The following is a 19,387-nucleotide window of genomic DNA, read 5'->3' on the forward strand; positions in this document are numbered from 1 at the left end:
TACAGCTACTGTTATTAGTCGAGAATCATGTTCGAGACTTACATGTCTAAAAGGAATTATAGATCTGTCTCCTCCGAGTTTCTGACAGCTGAACCTAGCCCCTCCCACAGTGGTCCGTGGCCCCTAGGTCTCGGTCACATTTAATGCCTTAGGGGCCCGAAGAAACCATGAGATGTGGGGAAATGAAGGGACGAGCGTTTGGGTTTGGGGAAACGGGGAGGCTAAGGTTGGGCTAAGAAGAGGGGAAACCTGTGGTGGAACTGTGGTTGGGGGATGTGGGTTTTGTGGCTGAACTCGAAGGTGGGGTAGGAAACCAGGATCAGAGCTGACAGTCAGGGTGAAGTTAAAAAGTTCAGGAGACGATAAGGGGAGCTGAGGAGCTGACAGGACCAGAGAAAGACCTTGGAGAGTGCGAGGCTGGGTGGTCTCCACGGCGCGAGGATGCAGACGAGGCCCCTCTCGAATGTCTGTGATTGGATGCTCTCTTAGATCCCGCCTCCCCGGACCCCCTCCCTATAAGCCCCGCCCATGCCTCCGGGCGCGCGCCTGGGGAGCGGGGAGGGGGACCAAGAAGAAGAAGGGGGGAGGGGGGGGTGAAGAGGAGAGACTCGTGCACGCGCTCCACTCGCTGCGGGTGCGCGAGCAGCGCGCTCCCGCCACCCGCGTCGCCATCTTTTCCCCCTCAGTCTGTCTGTCTGCTGTTGGCTTTGTCCGTCTGCAGCGCCGCCCCTCGGCTCCCCACCACCGGCACGACCCGGAGCTGCCCTCTGCCCGCCCGGGCCCAGTCGCGGAGAGCCCCGGCCCGGCGGGCCCGAGCTGCGGCTCGGGGCCCATTGTCCGGCGGTCTGTCTGTCCGGAGGCGGGGCCCAGGGACCCGGAGCGCCGCGGAGCGCCGAGGCGCCGGGTAAAAAGACCCCCGACTCTTTCCATCCGGGACCAGGCTGAGGATGCAGGGGCTCCTCGCCCCCTCCCTTGGTCGCCGTCTGTCGGTCCTTTTGTCAGTCTGCGTCTGGGGAAGGGGCCAGGGGCTCACTCTGGCCTGGGGGGCGGGGGCCGTCCTGGCTCCGACCCTCCCCCTGCCCCCGGCTCCCGCGACGCGGCTGGACCCGGCTGACTCCCCACCGCGGCCGTTCCTCTTTCCCGTCCCTCTGGCGATCTCGGGCGCGGGAGGGGTGTCCGCGCCGCCGCCCTCCCCGCGTGGGCCTAGGTCGGTCTCAGCCGGGCACCGCCGGGACGGCCCCGGCGTCTGACAGGCTGGGCTGGAGCTGGGGGAGGGAGAGGATGGGCGTGAGGGTGCCGACCCGGGTATCATTCCGGAGCCGCCGTCTCCAGAAAGGCTTCTAAATTTAGATTTCTGAGAAGACTGTATTGTCTGAGCGTTTGTCTGAGCCGCCTCGGAAGACCTCTGGCTCTTGGCTGATAATTCCCGGGAATCTACCTGTGCTCCTGCTTCAGGAAGCCAGAGGGACCGTCTCGGCTGAGTATACACAAGCTCCGGACCAAACAGAAGCGGGAGCAGGGTGAACCGGGAGGCGGCTACGTGACCAGCTTTCTTGTCCTCTCCTTTTTGGCAGGTACAAACCACTGGGATTCAGGCGAGTTTACTTTGCTCCGTGGGAACTGCACCAGATCTGGAGGTGGGAGTGAACCCTCTTTTCTTAAAGCTTGGATTTCACCCATTTTTTTCCTTGCCGAAGTCTGTGGCGTGTCCTGGAACCTGCAGCCTAACACCTGTGAGAGATCAGGGACAGTGTTAAGAGGAGTTGTTGGCCTCCCTCCCAAGGATTCTTAACCTTGTACTAAAGATGGACAAAGTTGCCTCCCTTTTAAAATAGGATCTCTTGTAAACCTGAATCTCACCGGTTACCTTTCTTCCCATCCTCTTTTTCTTCCAGATGGTGATGTTCAGGCTATCCATTTACATTTTTGTGTGGGTTTCGAATTACAACTTGGGAACTGAGTCAGTGTTGAAAGTAAAACTGAGTTAGTGAACTTTAGGGCACTGTGTCTATGGAATTCTTTAGCTTTTACTGCTGTAAAACAATTGGCTAATCTCTGCGATCTTGTTGTGCAGTCAAGAATGTACCTCCAGTGCTAGATTTTTTAATTGTTAATTAATTAAATGACATTTATTTTCAAGAGTCCAAAACCCCACAGGCTTTCTTTTTTTTTGAGGGAGGTAAGAATATTTGCTTCTGTTTTCCCTTCAATCCCTCAGGTGTGAAGTCAGTCCCATTGGGTACCATCTGGTTGGTTCCTCATTTGACCACTAGGAGGATTGTGAGATGCAGTGGACACTGGAGATTTAAATATGCAAATACTGATCTCTGTTTCAGACTTGAAGCTTTAGTATTGTTTAGTATTTAGCATTGTTGCCTCACCAAGATGATCTGAATAGAGCCTGTCTCAAATTATTTGGCCTTCTTTTGAAGGATTTTTATTGCCTTTATCCCATAGTTTCAATTTCAGATCTTGATGGGAAGAAAATATAAATATTAGTTAAGATTTCGTTTCTTCCTTATACAATAGAGAGCTATAGCTCTGCAAATTTGGGGGGGAAAATGATAGGCAACCTGCATTTCATTCAGCTTTCTGTTTTGTGATTCCACAGACTTATAGAAAAAGACCCAAAGTGTAATATTCATTCACCGCTTCAGTTTATGACATAACTATTTGATTAAAAAGAAATCATCTAAACAAACAAAACTTAGAGAACACATTTCATTAACATTAGCACTTAGCATTCTACCTTAAAATTGATTTTTACTGTATACATTTGGAGTTTTTTTTTTTTTAATTAAAGGTCTGAAAAAGAACTGTGTTTGATATGCAGATATGATAGAAGACTGCCTGAAAGCTGCTTCCTTTGCCACTTCCTGTGGAGGCCTGTCTTTGCCATTTGCGGTTTCTTTCTTCTTTTGGTAAGGGGAGGCAGGATCTGATTACAGGTCTGAGGTCCTTTCTAGCTACATAGAGGAGTTAGTTGGCATAACAGGAGGCAAGTCTTCACTAACTTGAGTGCAGAGTATAGATGGTAGTAAGTAACCTCTCATAATGCCTCTTAAGGCAGTAAACTACAATTTTATATTTGCTTATTCAGTGTGAGTACAATTTGAGAAGGCAAGAACTGAAAGAAAAGTTCGAGGGTGATCAGGTCCACATTCTTATCTTTGGTACGAAAGAGAATATCTCTCTTTTCAATCTATGTCTGTTTATTCACTCTGTCTTTCAAAGAAAATTCACAGCTTCCTCTACTAATCCATTTCAGACTCTCTAACAACACTTAATGCTGGGAAATCCTTTCTTATAACTAACCAGGAACTGTAGGCGTAAGTATCTGTTTCCTCCTATTTCAGGGAAGCAGGTGCATGTCTCTGCAACACTTCTCATTTGGGCACTTTTTCTCTTTGTTCTTCCCACCCTTTGCTACACAAAGGCTGGATTGAGAAGAGGCACTACAGTTATTAACTTTGACCACCACCTGGGAGCATGTGAGCAGGGCCAGGTTGATACTTCACACTGCGGTATTGAATTAGTACTCAACAATGTGGACGGCGCCCAGCTCTTCTGGTGAAAGCCCATCTTCAGCATTGGAAGTCTGATTTGCTTTAGTGCCCTGTCATCCACAGTGCCTGGCACTGTGCCTACATCACTAGTAGAGGCTCTACTTCCCATGTTTTCATTGACAGGTGCCCAAGAGTTTTGAGATATTTCCTGTTTCACAGGAATGTGGTGCCTTTGTCCCCTCCAGGAGAGATAACCTCTTGAAAAAAACATCTGGAGGCTCCCACTGGTGCAGATTGCAGGGCTTGACTTCCAGAGGGCATGTGACATGTGAGCTGCCACCCTCTTGAGCTTCCTTTGCTTCCTTTTACAATTTGTGGGGTGAGCCCACAGTGTGTCTAACACTGGTTGCCTGAGTTTTTCACTTTCCTTTCTACCCTGTGACCTTGAACATGATTACTTAACAGTATTCTGGATTCCACAAGTGGATTTAGAGTGAAATTCTCTAAATCCTTTAGAGTCCCATCTCAAACTTCTTGGGACCTTAACGTTATGCTAGAGATTTATTCATTTCTCTCTTTAAGTAGTACAGTAATTTATAAATGGTGAGTTTTATATGCTCAAAAACTATTTAAAAAAGTCTTTTATCTTTTAATTGTGTATAATTTCCAGGCTGAATGACACATGCTAACATTATCCTTTTTATTGTAGGTCAGCACCTTGCAAGGAGGTGGTAACATCCAGTCGTGAAACTGGGAAAAGCCAGAGCTCTTGGATCAGGGAAACATGTCCCGTCGGAAACAGACAAATCCAAATAAAGTTCACTGTGAGTATGGGGCTTTTCTCTTCCAAAACCTGGGAATGCTGAGGGTTGGAATGGAAGAGTAATCTGAATTTAAGTGATTGGCTCACACTAATTCTTGAAGCAAAAAAGAGTCAAAGGTGTCAAATGTGATGGATTTAAAGTGTGTCTGTGCTAGGCGAAGTCTTGGAAACCTGTCTTAGGAATAGGTGTTCTTGATTCATCCTTAGTATTCACATTAACAGACATTTATAGGGTTCCTACTCTATGCAAAGCTTTGTGCTAGATGCCAAGGCTATAAAACAATAAAATGATACGTAAGACTAAAATGTAGCCACAGATATATAGAGAGGTAGATGAGCATATAGCAAGATAATCTATGCTAAGTGTCAAATAAGGATGCTGTACACTGTGTGTACTACAGAAGTTAAGAGGAGGGAGAGAACTCCATGGACTGAAGTAGCGAGGGAATGCTTGATGGAAGAGGCCCCACAACATGACTTTGAACGGGGCTTTAGAAAGTAGAAGGTGAGTTTTTTTAAAACAGAGGAAAGGAGAGGTAAAATCAGGTAGGGGAAACTGCATGAGCAAAGATACAAAGAGGGAATGCACATGATATGTTCAGGGAACAAGGAGACTTTGTATGAAGCAAAAGTTTCATTTGTTCAGAAACCACAGACCATGAGGTTGGAGATGTTTAACTCTATATTGCAGAGGCCTGAAGGCCAGGCCAAGTTCATACTTCATTGTGGCTGTAAGGAGATACTGTAAGGTTTTTAAACAGGGAGACTGGAGTGACATTTAGACTACAAAGTAGTGTGCAGGATGGATCACATGAAGGAGAGACTGATAACAGAAAACAGCTGTGCTTTACTGCCTTGCATTATTTCTCTTAGTTCAGTAATTGGATTGTAAACTTCTGGAGGGCAGACACTATGTCCCATATATAATTATTGCTATCCCTTTCAACTTTTAGCACTGCTCAGATTTGTTGTTTACTTACCAAGTCATATCCAACTATTTTGTCACCCCATGGACTGTAGCCCGCCAGGATCCTCTGTCCATGGGATTTCCCAGGCAAGAATACTGGCGTGGGTTGCCATTTCCTCCTCCAGGGTAACTTCCTGACTTAGGGATTGAACCCATCTCCTGCTTGGCAGGTGGATTTTTTTTTTTTTTTTACCACTGAGCCATCAGGAAAGCAGCACATCTCAGAGTGGGTGTTCAAAAGGGCCTTATTAAATGAGCATTGACATATTTATGCAGATTTGAGACAATTAACCAATTTCCTTTGTTCTGAGCAGATAAACATCTTCATTCAAATGTAAAAAAGAGACAAATAGCCCCCTATTGTTATGGAGGACTGACTAAAGCACAGCAACATTTGAAGGGAATTCAGCATTAGAACATTTGAAAGATTTTTTTTTTTTAAGGAAAGAAATCCTACATTTGAGAGGTTAGGTTAGTCAAGGAGTTAAAAGGACTAAAATTTATTAAAAAGATACTGTATGCCAAACAGTGTGTACCTTATTTTATTTTATTGGGTAATTTCAAGAGTAGGAGAGAAAACCATAGGTACGGAGGAATTAAGAGGACTTCAGTATGTTATAGATTAAATGAGATTAGGGTGGTAAACATTCCTATACAATTAATTCTTCTATTCAAGTCCCAGAAGAGTTGTATAAAACAGAGCAAGTTTGGATGCTTCTCAGAGTGTATTTTATAGTAAGTGGATCTGGAAGGCTGCTTAATATAAAAGTGAGTGGTTCAGAAACAATTAGAAATTGTTTCTGAACAATTAGAAATTGTTCAGAAGCAATTTAGAAATTGCTGCCAAAACAGTGAAATTTAGTGGCCCTAAATGTGAGGATTGTCAAGAGAGACAAGATGAAGTATCTGTAGCATAGGTAATTGAACACAGAAGTTCAGGATTGTCTTCTCTGCTCTGGTTTGAAGATGAATATTGATAAAGACACAGATGTTTCCCCAAGAAGGCAGGGTAGGAAAAGGAACTCTTAGTAAAGTGATGAGTTCACAAATAAGGCAGTCACTGGAGTTGGGATTTAACTATAAAAGCCACCTGTCCAAAGAGACTTGGAGGAATGTAGCTCACAGAGATGATATATGACTGTGATCAGTCCAGGGGAGCCAGTAAATGCTTGTGTGGCAGATTCCTACACCCACATAGCATAAATCCATAGCCGCATCTCTTCCCACCGTAGCTACTGGAGTTGGAACACAGGCCATAGAGAAGAAGGGAATACCATATCCACAGCTGCAGAAATGCAGTGTTCTAGACTTGAGCTAGTGAATATCATAGTACAGTGGTGGAGCGGGTAGGACTTTGCAGACTCTGCACTGGTAACCATTAAGAGGGCTATGAACAGCAAGGTTTGGGTGCAACTAAAAAGCAGACCTTCAGGGAGGGGCTGTTTTCAGTGAGACCTTTGGGCAGGAAATTTTGAATGCATCTCACACGATGGACTAAGAAAGAAGAAAGACCCTGAGATTTGCTAGTCTCTGGGAACCTTCTGCTTATTTACTATTTGGGGACTAAAGCTGATCCTCCCTTTTTTGAAAGGTCATTTTCTCATTGCCCATGATAATAATGACAAGCGGAAGTTAGTAATTTCAGTCTTCTGACCACGTGAGCCTTCTATCCCCTTGCAGCAAAATAGAACCAATCAAATATATTGAATTTAATGCCTCTCCTCTATTTAAAGTAAATGGAATGGATTCAGGTTCTGGGAGGCGGGAAGGTCTGCAGAAGCTTTGCTTAAATGTCAAAGCCAATCGGCATTTGAGCAGAGTAATGGCGGAGCTCCATCAGATCTGCCTTCTGGGAAGAAGAGGATTGTGTGGCATGAAGCTCAAAGCCCGCCTAAAAGAATATATTAAGAATCGCACTGCTGTAGCCCAGCAGCATCTGTCAGATCTACTTTAGAAGCCAACGGGCAGGGTGCTCTGGCATATACTTGGCTTTTCTCAGGACTGTCTCTGGATCTAAATTATCGTCATGATCTCTCCTTCTCCCAGAAACATCTAGGCACTCTTTATGTTTTGCCCAGTTGGTTAATAGACTTGATGCAGAGCTTTGGAATAGAAGTCCAGAATTATTGTTAGTTACAGAGGAACTGCTGGTAGCTTGAGATCTCTGTTAGATCTCTTCCCTCCCTCCTTCCTCATCTCACCCCCTTCTGAGTACAAACTTCTGTAAACTGTTTCTAGAGTGGTTTCGAACAGTCCTTTGCACACTTTCATTTGATGTGTTTATACCAAGCAAACCACTTAAATAAAGGAAAACTTTTTCTTAAGAGACTTTTGTTTTCAAATTATATGTGAGACTGAAAACTTCCAACCTCAATTACTCTTTTAACTTGTACAGAGAAGTAGGAAAAAAGGCTTTAAAGTCCCTCATCTTCTAAAAAGTGCAATTTGTTTTGTCTTTATTCATTGTCAGCATCCTTGTAAGGTAATGGTTCAGTTCCCAACATGTAGCACCTCAGTTACAGAGACTGTCAGCTAGAAAAAGAATCCTAAACACCTCACTCCTAACACTAACTTATTTTATTTTGAATTCGACATCTGCTCTCCTAGAAAATGTCTCAACTGCTATACTTAATTTCATTCCACCAGACATTGCATTTATTTAACTGCACCAAAGACTCAAGAAAGAGAATTGTAAAATCTTTTTCTTTCCAGTAACTTTCATCTCAGGCTTCTCATCTGTTCTACAGACTTGCTTGTGTGACTTTATTCTTATCTGGTCTAAAAACCCTTAGCCAAATCAGACCAACAGTATCTAGATTTCATACCATAAAAATGAGAGGTAGCACCTTGCTTTTTACTGGTGAGCTTAGATGACTTTTTCTCAACTATCAATAGACAAATAAATACCCATGTTAATTAAATAAGATAGTTACTTTACATTGATATCTAAAACCAGAGGATTTTTTTAACCTCCAATAGTCTCAAGACAGAAGGAAATAATAATTCTACACTGTAAAAGCAGGCAATTGTGTAACACTTCCTAATCACTAGTATCTGTTTAGATCATATTATACCTGAGTTAATATGACATACTTTTAGCAAGTATCACTACCTTCTTATGAAAGAATCCTTTTTAATAGTTTTTATATAGTTTGCTTTATGTTGATATTTAAAATAGGAATATCCCTGAGGAGTAAAGTTTACCTTAGCCTTTTTCCCAAGTCAGGAGTGGAATAAAATATGGGACCATAGCTTTTCTTTCCAAACTGCCAAAGGAAAGAATAACAGAATTAATATAGCCCAACTATCCAAGGTGAGAATGCTCCCAAAAGTCCTGGATAGGATGGCTGTATTATACAGACTCTTCTCTGTTCTGTGAAGGCCTAAATATTTAGATAATGTCAAGAGAAGTAAAATTTTAGCCCAGGATAATGGAGACTAGACTGAATTACTAGCTGATCTTAAAAAGTACATATCCTTTTAGATGTCCTTCGAATCCAGTGGTGATTCCCCATTAAGAAAGGAGGGGAAAGTATAGATTCTTGGTGTGTTAAAAACCTAGCTGGTTTCTAGATAGGCTTCTTTAGAGATGTCTTTGATGTGGATGGTCTGCCCTTGATAATTATATGCTAGTACGTAACTTACTCCTTAGTGTCATACCTGTCATGGCCACCAGGTCCAAAAACATGCATTTACCCAGAGTTCATTACCTGTTCCAGTTGGCCATGGTCTTGTGGTTACAGAGGAACCAACAAGGAGAAATTCAATATTTTACTCCTGCAGAGAGGAAAGAGGAGGCACTGTAACAAAGAATTCATTTTTTGCTCTCCCTTGCTATAATTTATACCCAGTGTGTCATCCTGAATATTATGAAAGTCGACGTGAAGCAGCTTATTTTTCCTTTACTTGAGGGCTGTGTATCTAGAAGTGCACTTAGACTTTCAGCATCTCTGTTCCCACTCACAGCGTCATTCAGAGGAGCATAATATCACTCTAAGCCAGGCATGGTAACTCATCACATGGCGTCAGAACCAGGAAAATGATGGTTCCTTCCATCATTACTGGCCTTGAGAATATTATTTTGATATTTGCATTGTGTATATCAGTTTCTCCTGGAAGGAAAGTAACACTGACGGTAGGATCAGAGCTATTCTTATCACACAGAGACAACCATTTGTTTTTGGTAAAATCACTCTAATGAACCACTTAAAGTTCTGTTTACAACTATGCTAGAAAGGAGTTGAAAAATATAGTTATTAAGGGTTGGATAGACTGGAGTTTGAATCTTTATTTCCACCATAGATCTTAGTTTTTCTCCCAAGTAAAATATGGACAGTAATTCCCACGACAAAGACTCTTGCAGAGAATTAAGGTGAAGTAGCAACTATAAAGGAGGAGAAGGGGACAAAAGAGGATGAGATAGTTGGATGGCATCACTGACTCAATGGACATGAGTTTGAGCAAACTCTGGGAGATGATGAAGGACAGGGAAGCCTGGCGTGCTTCAGTTCATGGGATCGCAAAGAGTCAAACACGACTTAGCGACTGAACAACAAAGCAACTATAAAGCACTTAACACAGCCTGGAACTTGGAAGTGCCAAATAATCACTATTATTAGCATTCAGCACTTAACATATAGGACATGTTCACTGAATATTTGCTGAACAAATACCTGAGTGAATCACACAAAGCCCGTGTGTGTTCTCAGTCGCTCAGTCATGTCCAACTCTTTGCAACCCCATGAACTGTAGCCCACCAGGCTCCTGTGTTCATGGAATTACCCAAGCAAGAATACTGGAGTGGGTTGCCATTTCCTTCTCTAGGGGATCTACCTGACCCAGGGATTAAACCTGAGTCTCCTATGGCTTCCTGCATTGGCAGGCGGGTTTTTTACCACTGAGCCACCTGGGAAGTCATACTTCACATCAGTTTTTTCACTGCCCGAAGACTAGTTGTTCAAGTCATTTGACCAGGTTATTTCTCCAAATCATTGTATCAGCCTCGGAATCTGAGCCTGTTTAATTTCCCTTCTCTCTTCATTAAGAAAGCACCTGGCCTATTGTCAGACATTTCACTAGGGCTTTTATTATTCTTCCTTGGTGGCTGGAGAATAGGGATTGTAGTTTCCACTCTGACTGAGATAATGGAAACCTTGAGAAACCCAATTCTTTTTTTCCCTTATGCCTGGCCTCTTGGAAATAAAAGAGCACTTAAATGTTAACTCTTCAATAACCACACAGACACCAGGCGGAGTTCCTTGGGATAAATGCACAATCAAGGATGGTTCCAGGGCTTTTGGATACTCCATACAAAGAGAAAAAAAAAGACCATACTAAACCAAGGAGACTAGATGAAATATTATCCTGTTGTGAACTGGTTGGCATGTTTCAGGAAGTTTGTTCCTCAGCAGAAGTGGGTTCACATATTATCCATTTTCCTTTTAATCAATCATTCTACCAATTTTTTATTTGCTCGTGACTAATTTTTATAGATGTGAGGGAGTCAAGGGAAAACTTCCATAGTATATCTTGTAAGGAGAATGGATGAAAGATGGGGTCAGAGATACTGTTTTTAGATGGATCATTTGAAGCATTTGTTTACATAGTCGGAAGTTGGCAGTCAGGGCCATGTCATTAATACACTAAGATTCAAAATTATGCCCAGATTTGTCACCCTATCTTCATCCCATCGCTTTGCCTCCTCTTGTCTCTGTCTATCCATTCCTGATGGAACATTATAATAGCAATTTATCACCTCTAAAAGGAGTCAAGAGTAGGAGGATTTAAGAGAGGCAAATGCTGCTTTCTAGAGCATCTGGCTTCTTGCCCAGGAAGAGTAGCTGTGCCCAGAAACCACTGGAGGCCACCAGCTGACTTGGAGATGAATGACCCCACCACAGGGTACCTGCCTGTCTCCTACCTTTGAATGGTCTGCCTTTCCAACCAGCTTGCCTGGGGATATACCGCCCAGCTGGTGGCCTGACTATTTTTCCTTGTGACCACCAGGGGATCAAGTATTTGCTGGGCTAGAAGAGCAAGCCCGCCAGGCGATGATGAAAACTGATTTTCCTGGAGACCTTGGCAGTCAGCGACAAGCTATCCAACAACTAAGAGATCAGGACTCCAGTAGCAGTGAGTTCTGCACCTTCTGGTAATGACTCAGGGCAATGGGAGAAGAATTATCAGAGTGTGTGTGCTCTGGGGATTGTGCATGGGGGTTGGGAGGAAGACCTGAAGGAGATTTGTGGATCCTCAGTGTTCCCACAGGTGTTCTAAGGTGTATGGGCATATGCTTGTTCAGAGAGATAACAGGTTTGACATTATGTTTTTGTTTTTTTTTAAAACTCAAGGACTGCAGTACTTGGCATAGTGCCATACATAGATAGGTTTGTGATAACTCTGATAGGGGCATAGGGATGTTTAGGGATGTTTAGTATGCAAGGAGCCCCTGGGCTAGATCAAATGAGAAGAAAAAAAAATCCCTGTCCTTTGGAATCTATTTATTCATAATTAATAAAATATAAGCATGGTATTCTTGAAAGTTATTGCTTGAGGACCCAGTTTTAATGCTCTGTAAGAGGATTTGCTTGTTAGTGAGATTACATAGCATATAAACTGCTAATGTGGAGGTCTTTCCACCCCACATCCTAAGTAGATCCCTTTGACTAAGAGATTGAAAAGACAGTGGCTGGTAACTGGTTGAACCTCAGGGATCATCTGTTCCATGACTTGCTTGAACAAATACACTTTGAGATGTATTATTTTCTAGGATGATACCCTCACTTTACTAATTTGATCCTTCTGATATTGGTTGTTATTAGTATCAATTCAGATTGACATTTCTGATTTTTCTCCACATTTGGGGTTGGAGAGGAAAGAAGAGGGAGAGTTCTGCACTCTTCTACGTACTACATTTTCTATTTAAACTAACATGTTAGCAATGAAAAGTAATTTAGCAAGTCATTGCTCAGGTACAGAAAAATAAACCCAAATATTTCTAGAAAATCTGTGGGAGCCACCAGTTTTAGTAGTAGGTGGGAATGCCAAATCTATAGAGGTCTGGTAGGTTTCCATTCTGGAAAAGTTGTATCATCCCTTTACATGGCAGACTTTTTTTTTTAACCTTTCTTGTATATATATTTGAATTTTTGAGAAATTACAAAAAGTGTTTGATACAGTATTGTCTTAGACTACAAGTATTCGAAATAAGCTGATGAGAAAACATTGTATCATTTAATCTGTGCCAATCCTTATTTACTGAAGTGGATTCAAACTAAACCTTTGGACTGAGGAGTAGTGCACGTGTACTACAGATCTTTCCAGGGCTCAAATCCAGGCCACTAACCAAGTGGAATATCTAACAGAGACACAAGTAACTACCAGCAGGTGACATGGGTAGATTCTCTTTGGAAGAAAGGGAATGTGACCAGTTTTGCCCAGTTACTGGTAGATTTAGAAATTACTTAAGGGAGAGTAGAAGATAAGCATCGTTAGTTAAGAAAGCCGAGTCCCACTGCCAATGCAGAGAGCCTGGTGAAGCTCCATCCTGTATTCTTCTCACTGACATTCAGGCCCAGGAGTCCAAGATACAGGTGGTGTTGGGATGGGACTAGAGTCTGACAGTTTCCCCTGGTTTGGCTTCCTCTTGGGATCTTCAATGTACTAGCACTTTTTTTTTCCCTTTCAGAAAGAACTTCTTACATTACTATGTTTAAAAAAAAATTTCTTTTCCTATTTTATAATAGAGAGGAAAAAAAAAATCAGCTCACACAAACCTTGCAGATCCCCCAGCCACAGGCAGACCTCCGCACAGCCACATCCTACGCCTAAACTAAAACAAACTCAATTCTTACTTTAGTCATGAGAAATGATGTTTCATCCCAAAGTAAAGAATATCCTGTTGCCTCCAGTTAAGCATTCAGTTATCCATCAGATAATCCAAGGAACCACCAGGAATAATGGAGTTATTTAGCCTAGACTGCTGAGTTCCTAGCAGGGTGAGGACACCATGAGTCAAACACCACTGCAGAATGCCAGAGGTTGGTTGCTGTACTAACTCTTGCACTGTCCTGAGCAGCTTTTCCCCTAGAAAGTGACGTTTTTACCTAATTTCTTACTACTTCCTTTATTGATAAAAAGAAAGAAAAACTTGGTGTTTCTACAAGTGCACCTTGGGGTTTGTTGGGAGAGAAAAGACTAGTGGGTCTCAGAATAGAACAGAGTATATGGAGAAACTGCAGCGAGGTTAGGGACAAAAGTAAGTAATAAAATCAGTGATAAGTGTTGGTAAGTTGGAAGTGGTGCGTTGTCGGAATAAGCATGGTGTGAGGTGCATGGGAGGTGTGATTTGAAGTGTGAAATATTTGGGAACCGTGTGTAAGAAGTTATCGCTTTTTTGATAATATACAAGGCCTAATAACCATTTTCCAATGCAGTTTTACCTCCAATTTTCTCTTTTGTGTATATATGACAATATAAGGAACAGTTAGAGCTGGCTTCCACTTAACATGATTTGTACTCAAAAAAAGCTCTGATACCAACTATATTATGGAAGATCTGGGGGTGTTTTCCGTTTTAGCTGCAAACTCTTGGGTGGAAAGCAACACAAGATGTACTCATGCAAAAATCAGAACAAGTGACCAGTTTGTGTGTTCCAGGTGACAGTGAGGGAGATGAAGAGGAGACCACACAAGATGAAGTCTCTTCCCATACGTCAGAGGAAGATGGAGGAGTGGTCAAAGTGGAAAAAGAGTTAGAAAATGCAGAACAGCCTGTTGGTGGAAAGAAAGTGGTAGAGCATGAGGCAAGTGACAAATGGCTCCTGAGTCTGGGCACCCCTTCCCGTTCTGCTCTGTCCAGATGCCTCTCTTCCACCTGAAGGCAACTCTCGCCTCTGAGGGTCTCCCGGGTTTTCAAACGTAGCCTCTCTTCTTTCACAGCACCAGGTACCCAATCCTCAGGCACACAGTTCTCATCACACCCAGCCTTCCTTTTCCACCCGCCCACATATCACTTTACCCACACACAGCTTCTGCTCTCAAAGCTCCCCACTTCTTTCCGGCAGAATGTCCATCTTTGTAAAACTATTAGCTGACTTGCTGAGATGTACTCTTGAATACGCTTGCAAATTTCAGTCACAGTATTAAATGAGGTGCCATCTTTTCACTAAATTGTCTCTTGAGGATTCTTCCAAGAGGCATGGCAGGAGGGAAAGCTAGTTTTCTCCCTACAGAGTTTACCTTAGGGGGGGAAATTAGATAAGCTCTCTGGAGTAATTCTATGTCTTCATGGCAGGAAGCCTTGGAAAAAATGAAGATGGGAACAAATTTAATTCCCTTTCCCCCGTCACTCTCCTTTGACCCACGATGGGAACCTGAGAATAATGTATGATAAGAGGTTGTGTTCCTTTTAACAGGATACCCTTTTAAAAGAAGCAAGGCAGGGAAGAGACTGGTAAACCATCTTAGTGAATTGCCTACTTGTTGTGTTGCAGGTCACGGAGAATTTGCATTCTGACCCGTTACTTGGACTCTGCCAGTGTCCCCTCTGCCAGCTCGACTGTGGGAGTCGGGAGCAGCTGATTGCTCACGTGTACCAGGTATGGTTTGGGGAGCCACATGCTCTGGAAAACAGGCGCCAGTGACTTGTTTAGCCTTTGCCTCCAACCCCAGAAAGAACCTTGGGTTGTTTTTGCTTCCACCCAGATTCCACTCTTATAGAATAAGTGGGATACATTGAGTGAATATGTTCTGGGTTCCCAGGCAGACATTGTGAAAATTAAGTATCATTTTTTTCCTAAAGTAATTAATGTATATTTTATATAGTGAGAGAGAAATGGGCTTTGTTTTAAAGAAGAAAAAAATGAATTAACAGATGTTTCGGAAAGACTGGAGAAAGTTAGTGTAAACCAACACATCAGAACAAGACAACCGTCCAGTCTCAGAACACGTGTCATGATTTGTAGTGAACAGGCATCAGCACACATGGCAGCTGGGTTTTACCATAAAGATCACTGGTTCATGAGGGGAAGCATTTCTTCAGAAGACTGATACTGAAAGATGGAAGGAAAGGCTGTGCATTTAAATACCTTTTGGGTACCAGTCTTCCCAGCCAGTTTCTAGACTTGGCCTTCAATGCTCCTTTAAAGTGCACTTGTTGGGCTTCCCTGGTGGCTCAAGATGGTAAAGTGCACTTGTACCTACACAGCATGGGGCAGACAGACCATGAGAAATTATCCTGAGTGAAAATTCTTCTCTGGCTCTGAAGAGGAATGTGGCATCTCATTGTTCGCCAAGCCAGCCCCATATCCCAGAACAGAGTCAGAACTCAAATCAGTGAAATCTGAGCAGTGGTGTGGATGGCCTCGCCCTTCTGAAGGCCCTTTAACGTGAGCCTGTTCCTTTTCTGGATGCTAAATAGGGAGAAGAGTTCTTGTTCTAAGACTAAGGAAAGAGGGGTGTTTCCCAGAAAGTAGTTCTTCAGTGGGTAGAACTTGTCCTGGAGCTGGTGTGAGTTGACAGATGAGGCTCTCTTTTCCAGCACACTGCAGCCGTGGTGAGCGCCAAGAGCTACATGTGTCCCGTCTGTGGCCGGGCCCTCAGCTCCCCAGGGTCACTGGGTCGCCATCTCTTAATCCACTCGGAGGACCAGCGGTCGAACTGTGCTGTGTGTGGAGCCCGTTTCACTAGCCATGCCACATTTAACAGGTGAGCCGGGCACCTAAACCTCTATGCTGGGAGCAGATAACTGGGTGTGGGTTCTCCTTTCCCAGTCAAAGACTTGGCATTGCAAAGGCAACTGACTCTTGACTCTGGAAATACAAGGAAGGAGGCTAGTAAATATGTCCATTCCATTAAAACACCCCCAAAGGGAAATGAATTCTCGTGTCTTTCCTTGATCAGAATATCTTCATCTGGAAAGAGACGTGGGAAGTCCAAGAACCTTCATGATAAAGCATGGAGAAAGAAGTTAGAGAGGCCATGAGGACCCTCACAGGAGGACAGTCTCCACCGTGTCCAGGAAGACTGGGGCTGTGTGCACTGTCTGCACCGTTTGCTAGTTAGTGTACAAGGCAGGGTCGGGCAGGGGGAGGTGAAGCCAGTGGACCGGACCTCCCCTACGGCAGCTGCCACCTCAAGGAGGACTGCCCTGCACAACTCCTACAGACACCATCAGTTTGGCTTGAACAGGACTGCACATCGTAAGGGCTCCTCCTCTGATTTCTGGTGGCTTGCTGTGGCGGTTGGCTCAGTCCCTAACTCCAGGTGGGCTTCAAGACTTGGTAGACACCCTGGCCCAAAGAAGGGCAAGAGCGGAAAGGTGGAGGAGGTCTCCCAAGTACTCAACTGACCCCTAGTGGTGAACTTGGAGCGTCTGGCCTGGCAGGACAGAATAAATCAGGGCCTTGTTAGACCATGGCATTAACTGTACAAAATTTTTGCTTTCCAGTGAGAAACTCCCTGAAGTCCTTAATATGGAATCCCTACCACCAGCCCACAGTGAAGGCCCCTCCAGTGCCGAGGGGAAGGACATTGCCTTTACTCCTCCAGTGTACCCTGCTGGAATTCTGCTTGTGTGCAACAACTGTGCAGCCTACCGGAAGCTGCTGGAAGCCCAGACCCCCAGCGTCCGCAAATGGGCCTTGCGTCGGCAGAATGAGCCTTTGGAAGTCCGGCTGCAGCGACTGGAACGAGAGCGCACAGCCAAGAAGAGCCGGCGGGACAATGAGACCCCCGAGGAGCGGGAGGTGAGGCGCATGAGGGACCGAGAAGCCAAGCGCCTGCAGCGCATGCAGGAGACGGATGAGCAGCGGGCACGCCGGCTGCAACGAGATCGGGAGGCCATGAGGCTGAAGCGAGCCAACGAGACCCCCGAGAAGCGGCAGGCCCGGCTCATCCGGGAGCGGGAGGCCAAGCGGCTCAAGAGGAGGCTGGAGAAAATGGACATGATGTTGCGAGCTCAGTTTGGCCAGGACCCTTCTGCCATGGCAGCCTTAGCAGCTGAAATGAACTTCTTCCAGCTACCTGTGAGTGGGGTGGAGCTGGACAGCCAACTCCTGGGCAAGATGGCCTTTGAAGAGCAGAACAGCAGCTCTCTGCACTGAAGCCACACCCTCCTGCCTGCCTTCCCGCTCACCACCCACCCGAGCCCACAGGGATCCGCACTCAGTCACCCTCAGATTCTGTCCTTGCGGCGGAGGCAGGCCCGGGTTTGTTGCAGGTGGACCTGCATACCCCTTGCATGTGGGAGCAGGATGATGGGGTCAGGAGGGACCCGGATCCAGGCAGCTGTGGACAAGGGAGCAGGCACTCCAGACACTTCAACTTTCCAGCCCACTGCTGCAAGGTCTGCGTGTGGGACTGTGGGGTCCCGGTGCAGCCCGTGGAGTTACGAGGGCAAATAAATTAATTTTATCTTTACTGCCCTTTCCTGCTCTTCTCTTGATTTCATTCTAGCAAATGAAGTGATCTAAGACCTGGATGGAAGTTTTCAGGCAGGAACTTCCAGTGATTGTCTTTTTCCAAGGGAGGGTGCTCCTCCACTTAGGCTCTCCAAGCACAGATCACTTATCTGGCCCTTCACAAGTTAATGACAACATTGAGAAAGAACCGATGCCGGCTTTGTGAGGGTCCATGCCCACAACCCTAATGAGCCTCGCCTATGGTCCCAAGAGCTATTTCAACCTAGCTTTCCTTTTCCAAACTCAGAAGTAGACACCTTTCCTCATGACTGGGGCTTCCCTGATAGTTCAGTTGGTAAAGAATCCACCTGCAATGCAGGAGACCCCAGTTCGATTCCTGGGTTGGGAAGATCTGCTGGAGAACGGATAGCCCACTCCAGTGTTCTTGGACTTCCCTTGTGGCTCAGCTGGTAAAGAATCCACCTGCAGTGGGAAACCTGGGTTCGATCCCTGGGTTGGGAAGATCCCCTAGAGAAGGAAAGGCTACCCACTCCAGTATTCTGGCCTGGAGAATTCCATGGACTGTATAGTCCCTGGGGTCGCAGAGTCAGACATGACTGAGCAATATTGAGCACACCTTTCCTCATGACTGGCACTTGCTAAAGAGGATATAGTATTTAGACTAGGTACCAACTACTTTGCCCAGCAGAATTCAGTCTGCCAAACTTAAAATTCTACCCTAGACAGCAGTCATTTGCATTTAGGGATACAGTCATAGAAACAGCTGTAATATTAAGGTACATAGTGCCAGGGAACTCAATATTTGAGAGAAGAGGTAACAGCTTATCTTTTTATGTAGTCGCCAGAGCCAAGGTAGGATAATAAAACCCACTGAGGAAAATCCAGAGTTCAGGTGATACTGAGAGCTCAAGTCAGTAGTGGTCAAGACTGGAGCAAAATGACTACTCTGGCAGTTTGTATGTCTGCCAAACCATGGAGGAGACAAAGAGCTGAGGTCATTTCTAAAAAGCCGCCTATGATGGTACACAATAAGCACAAAACTTTCCTTAGCCTGCACCAAAGGTTGTGTACAGTTTAGATAATTATAGATCCTGATGTCCAGAAGGAAGTGCCCTAGTTAAGTTGTAGCCAGAAAAATAACTATGCCAGGAATGTGGACCTCTTCCAATATCATAACAAGGAAACTTGGACTCCTCCCTGACCTCTGTAGGTTCAAGGCTACTTAAAAGAGTGTTAGCTGACCCCCCACCAAACTAGGGTTAATTCCTACCAGGCTGGCTGAAATACTAGTTTTGAAAAATGTTAATAAGCCTATTACAAAGTACTGGACATTTTAAAGAAAATACTTGAGCCAAATGGCTTCCTCAGAGCCCCACACTGGAAGTTCTACCTGGGATGTTTCAAAAATGGTTGAGCACTCATTATGTGTCAAAGATTGTTCTGAGCACTTTCATGGATTATCTCATTTAATTTTTACAACAAACTATGAGTTAACATAAACTCAGGAATTAGGTGCCTGGATTTAACATTCTGTACCGCTAATTACTGCTGTGTAACTTTGGGCACATACTTAAACCTCTTCATTTTCCCACCCACAAAATGGAAATAATAGTACTAGCAACAAGTAACTGTTAATACATAATGCACGTAGATTTTGTGGCACACGGCAA

At 44.4% G+C, this 19,387-nt stretch overlaps 1 protein-coding gene across 9 annotated transcripts; it reads left to right on the forward strand.

Moving 5' to 3' along the window:
• The first annotated feature begins 824 nt into the window (after nucleotides 1–824).
• Nucleotides 825–17,715, forward strand: ZNF821 (zinc finger protein 821). 9 transcript variants are annotated; one of them, XM_025268977.3, is made up of 9 exons: nucleotides 825–904; nucleotides 1,575–1,637; nucleotides 2,834–2,921; nucleotides 4,216–4,330; nucleotides 11,303–11,428; nucleotides 13,954–14,099; nucleotides 14,790–14,894; nucleotides 15,836–16,002; nucleotides 16,745–17,715. In XM_025268977.3, the coding sequence occupies exons 4-9, from the start codon at nucleotides 4,291–4,293 to the stop codon at nucleotides 17,397–17,399; spliced, it is 1,239 nt and encodes a 412-aa protein (XP_025124762.1). In that variant the 5' UTR covers nucleotides 825–904; nucleotides 1,575–1,637; nucleotides 2,834–2,921; nucleotides 4,216–4,290; the 3' UTR covers nucleotides 17,400–17,715. The 9 variants fall into 9 exon arrangements, with proteins under 9 accessions (XP_025124762.1, XP_044788066.1, XP_044788068.1 ...); XM_025268976.3 differs by having other exon boundaries at nucleotides 833–904; nucleotides 2,804–2,921; XM_044932135.1 differs by lacking the exon at nucleotides 16,745–17,715 and adding an exon at nucleotides 16,198–16,338 and having other exon boundaries at nucleotides 833–904; nucleotides 2,804–2,921.
• The last annotated feature ends 1,672 nt before the right edge of the window (nucleotides 17,716–19,387 follow it).

Source organism: Bubalus bubalis, chromosome 18 (genome assembly GCF_019923935.1).
Source record: "Bubalus bubalis isolate 160015118507 breed Murrah chromosome 18, NDDB_SH_1, whole genome shotgun sequence".
NCBI classification, from domain to species: Eukaryota; Metazoa; Chordata; class Mammalia; order Artiodactyla; family Bovidae; genus Bubalus; species Bubalus bubalis.

What these genes read in the sequence shown, in the direction of transcription:
- ZNF821 (XM_025268977.3), top strand. Translation starts at nt 4,291, where the DNA reads ATGTCCCGTCGGAAACAGACAAATCCAAATAAAGTTCACT. An exon ending in AGATCAGGACTCCAGTAGCA is followed by an intron (nt 11,429 to 13,953) that starts GTGAGTTCTGCA and finishes TGTGTGTTCCAG; the next exon opens with GTGACAGTGAGGGAGATGAA. An exon ending in AGAAAGTGGTAGAGCATGAG is followed by an intron (nt 14,100 to 14,789) that starts GCAAGTGACAAA and finishes GTTGTGTTGCAG; the next exon opens with GTCACGGAGAATTTGCATTC.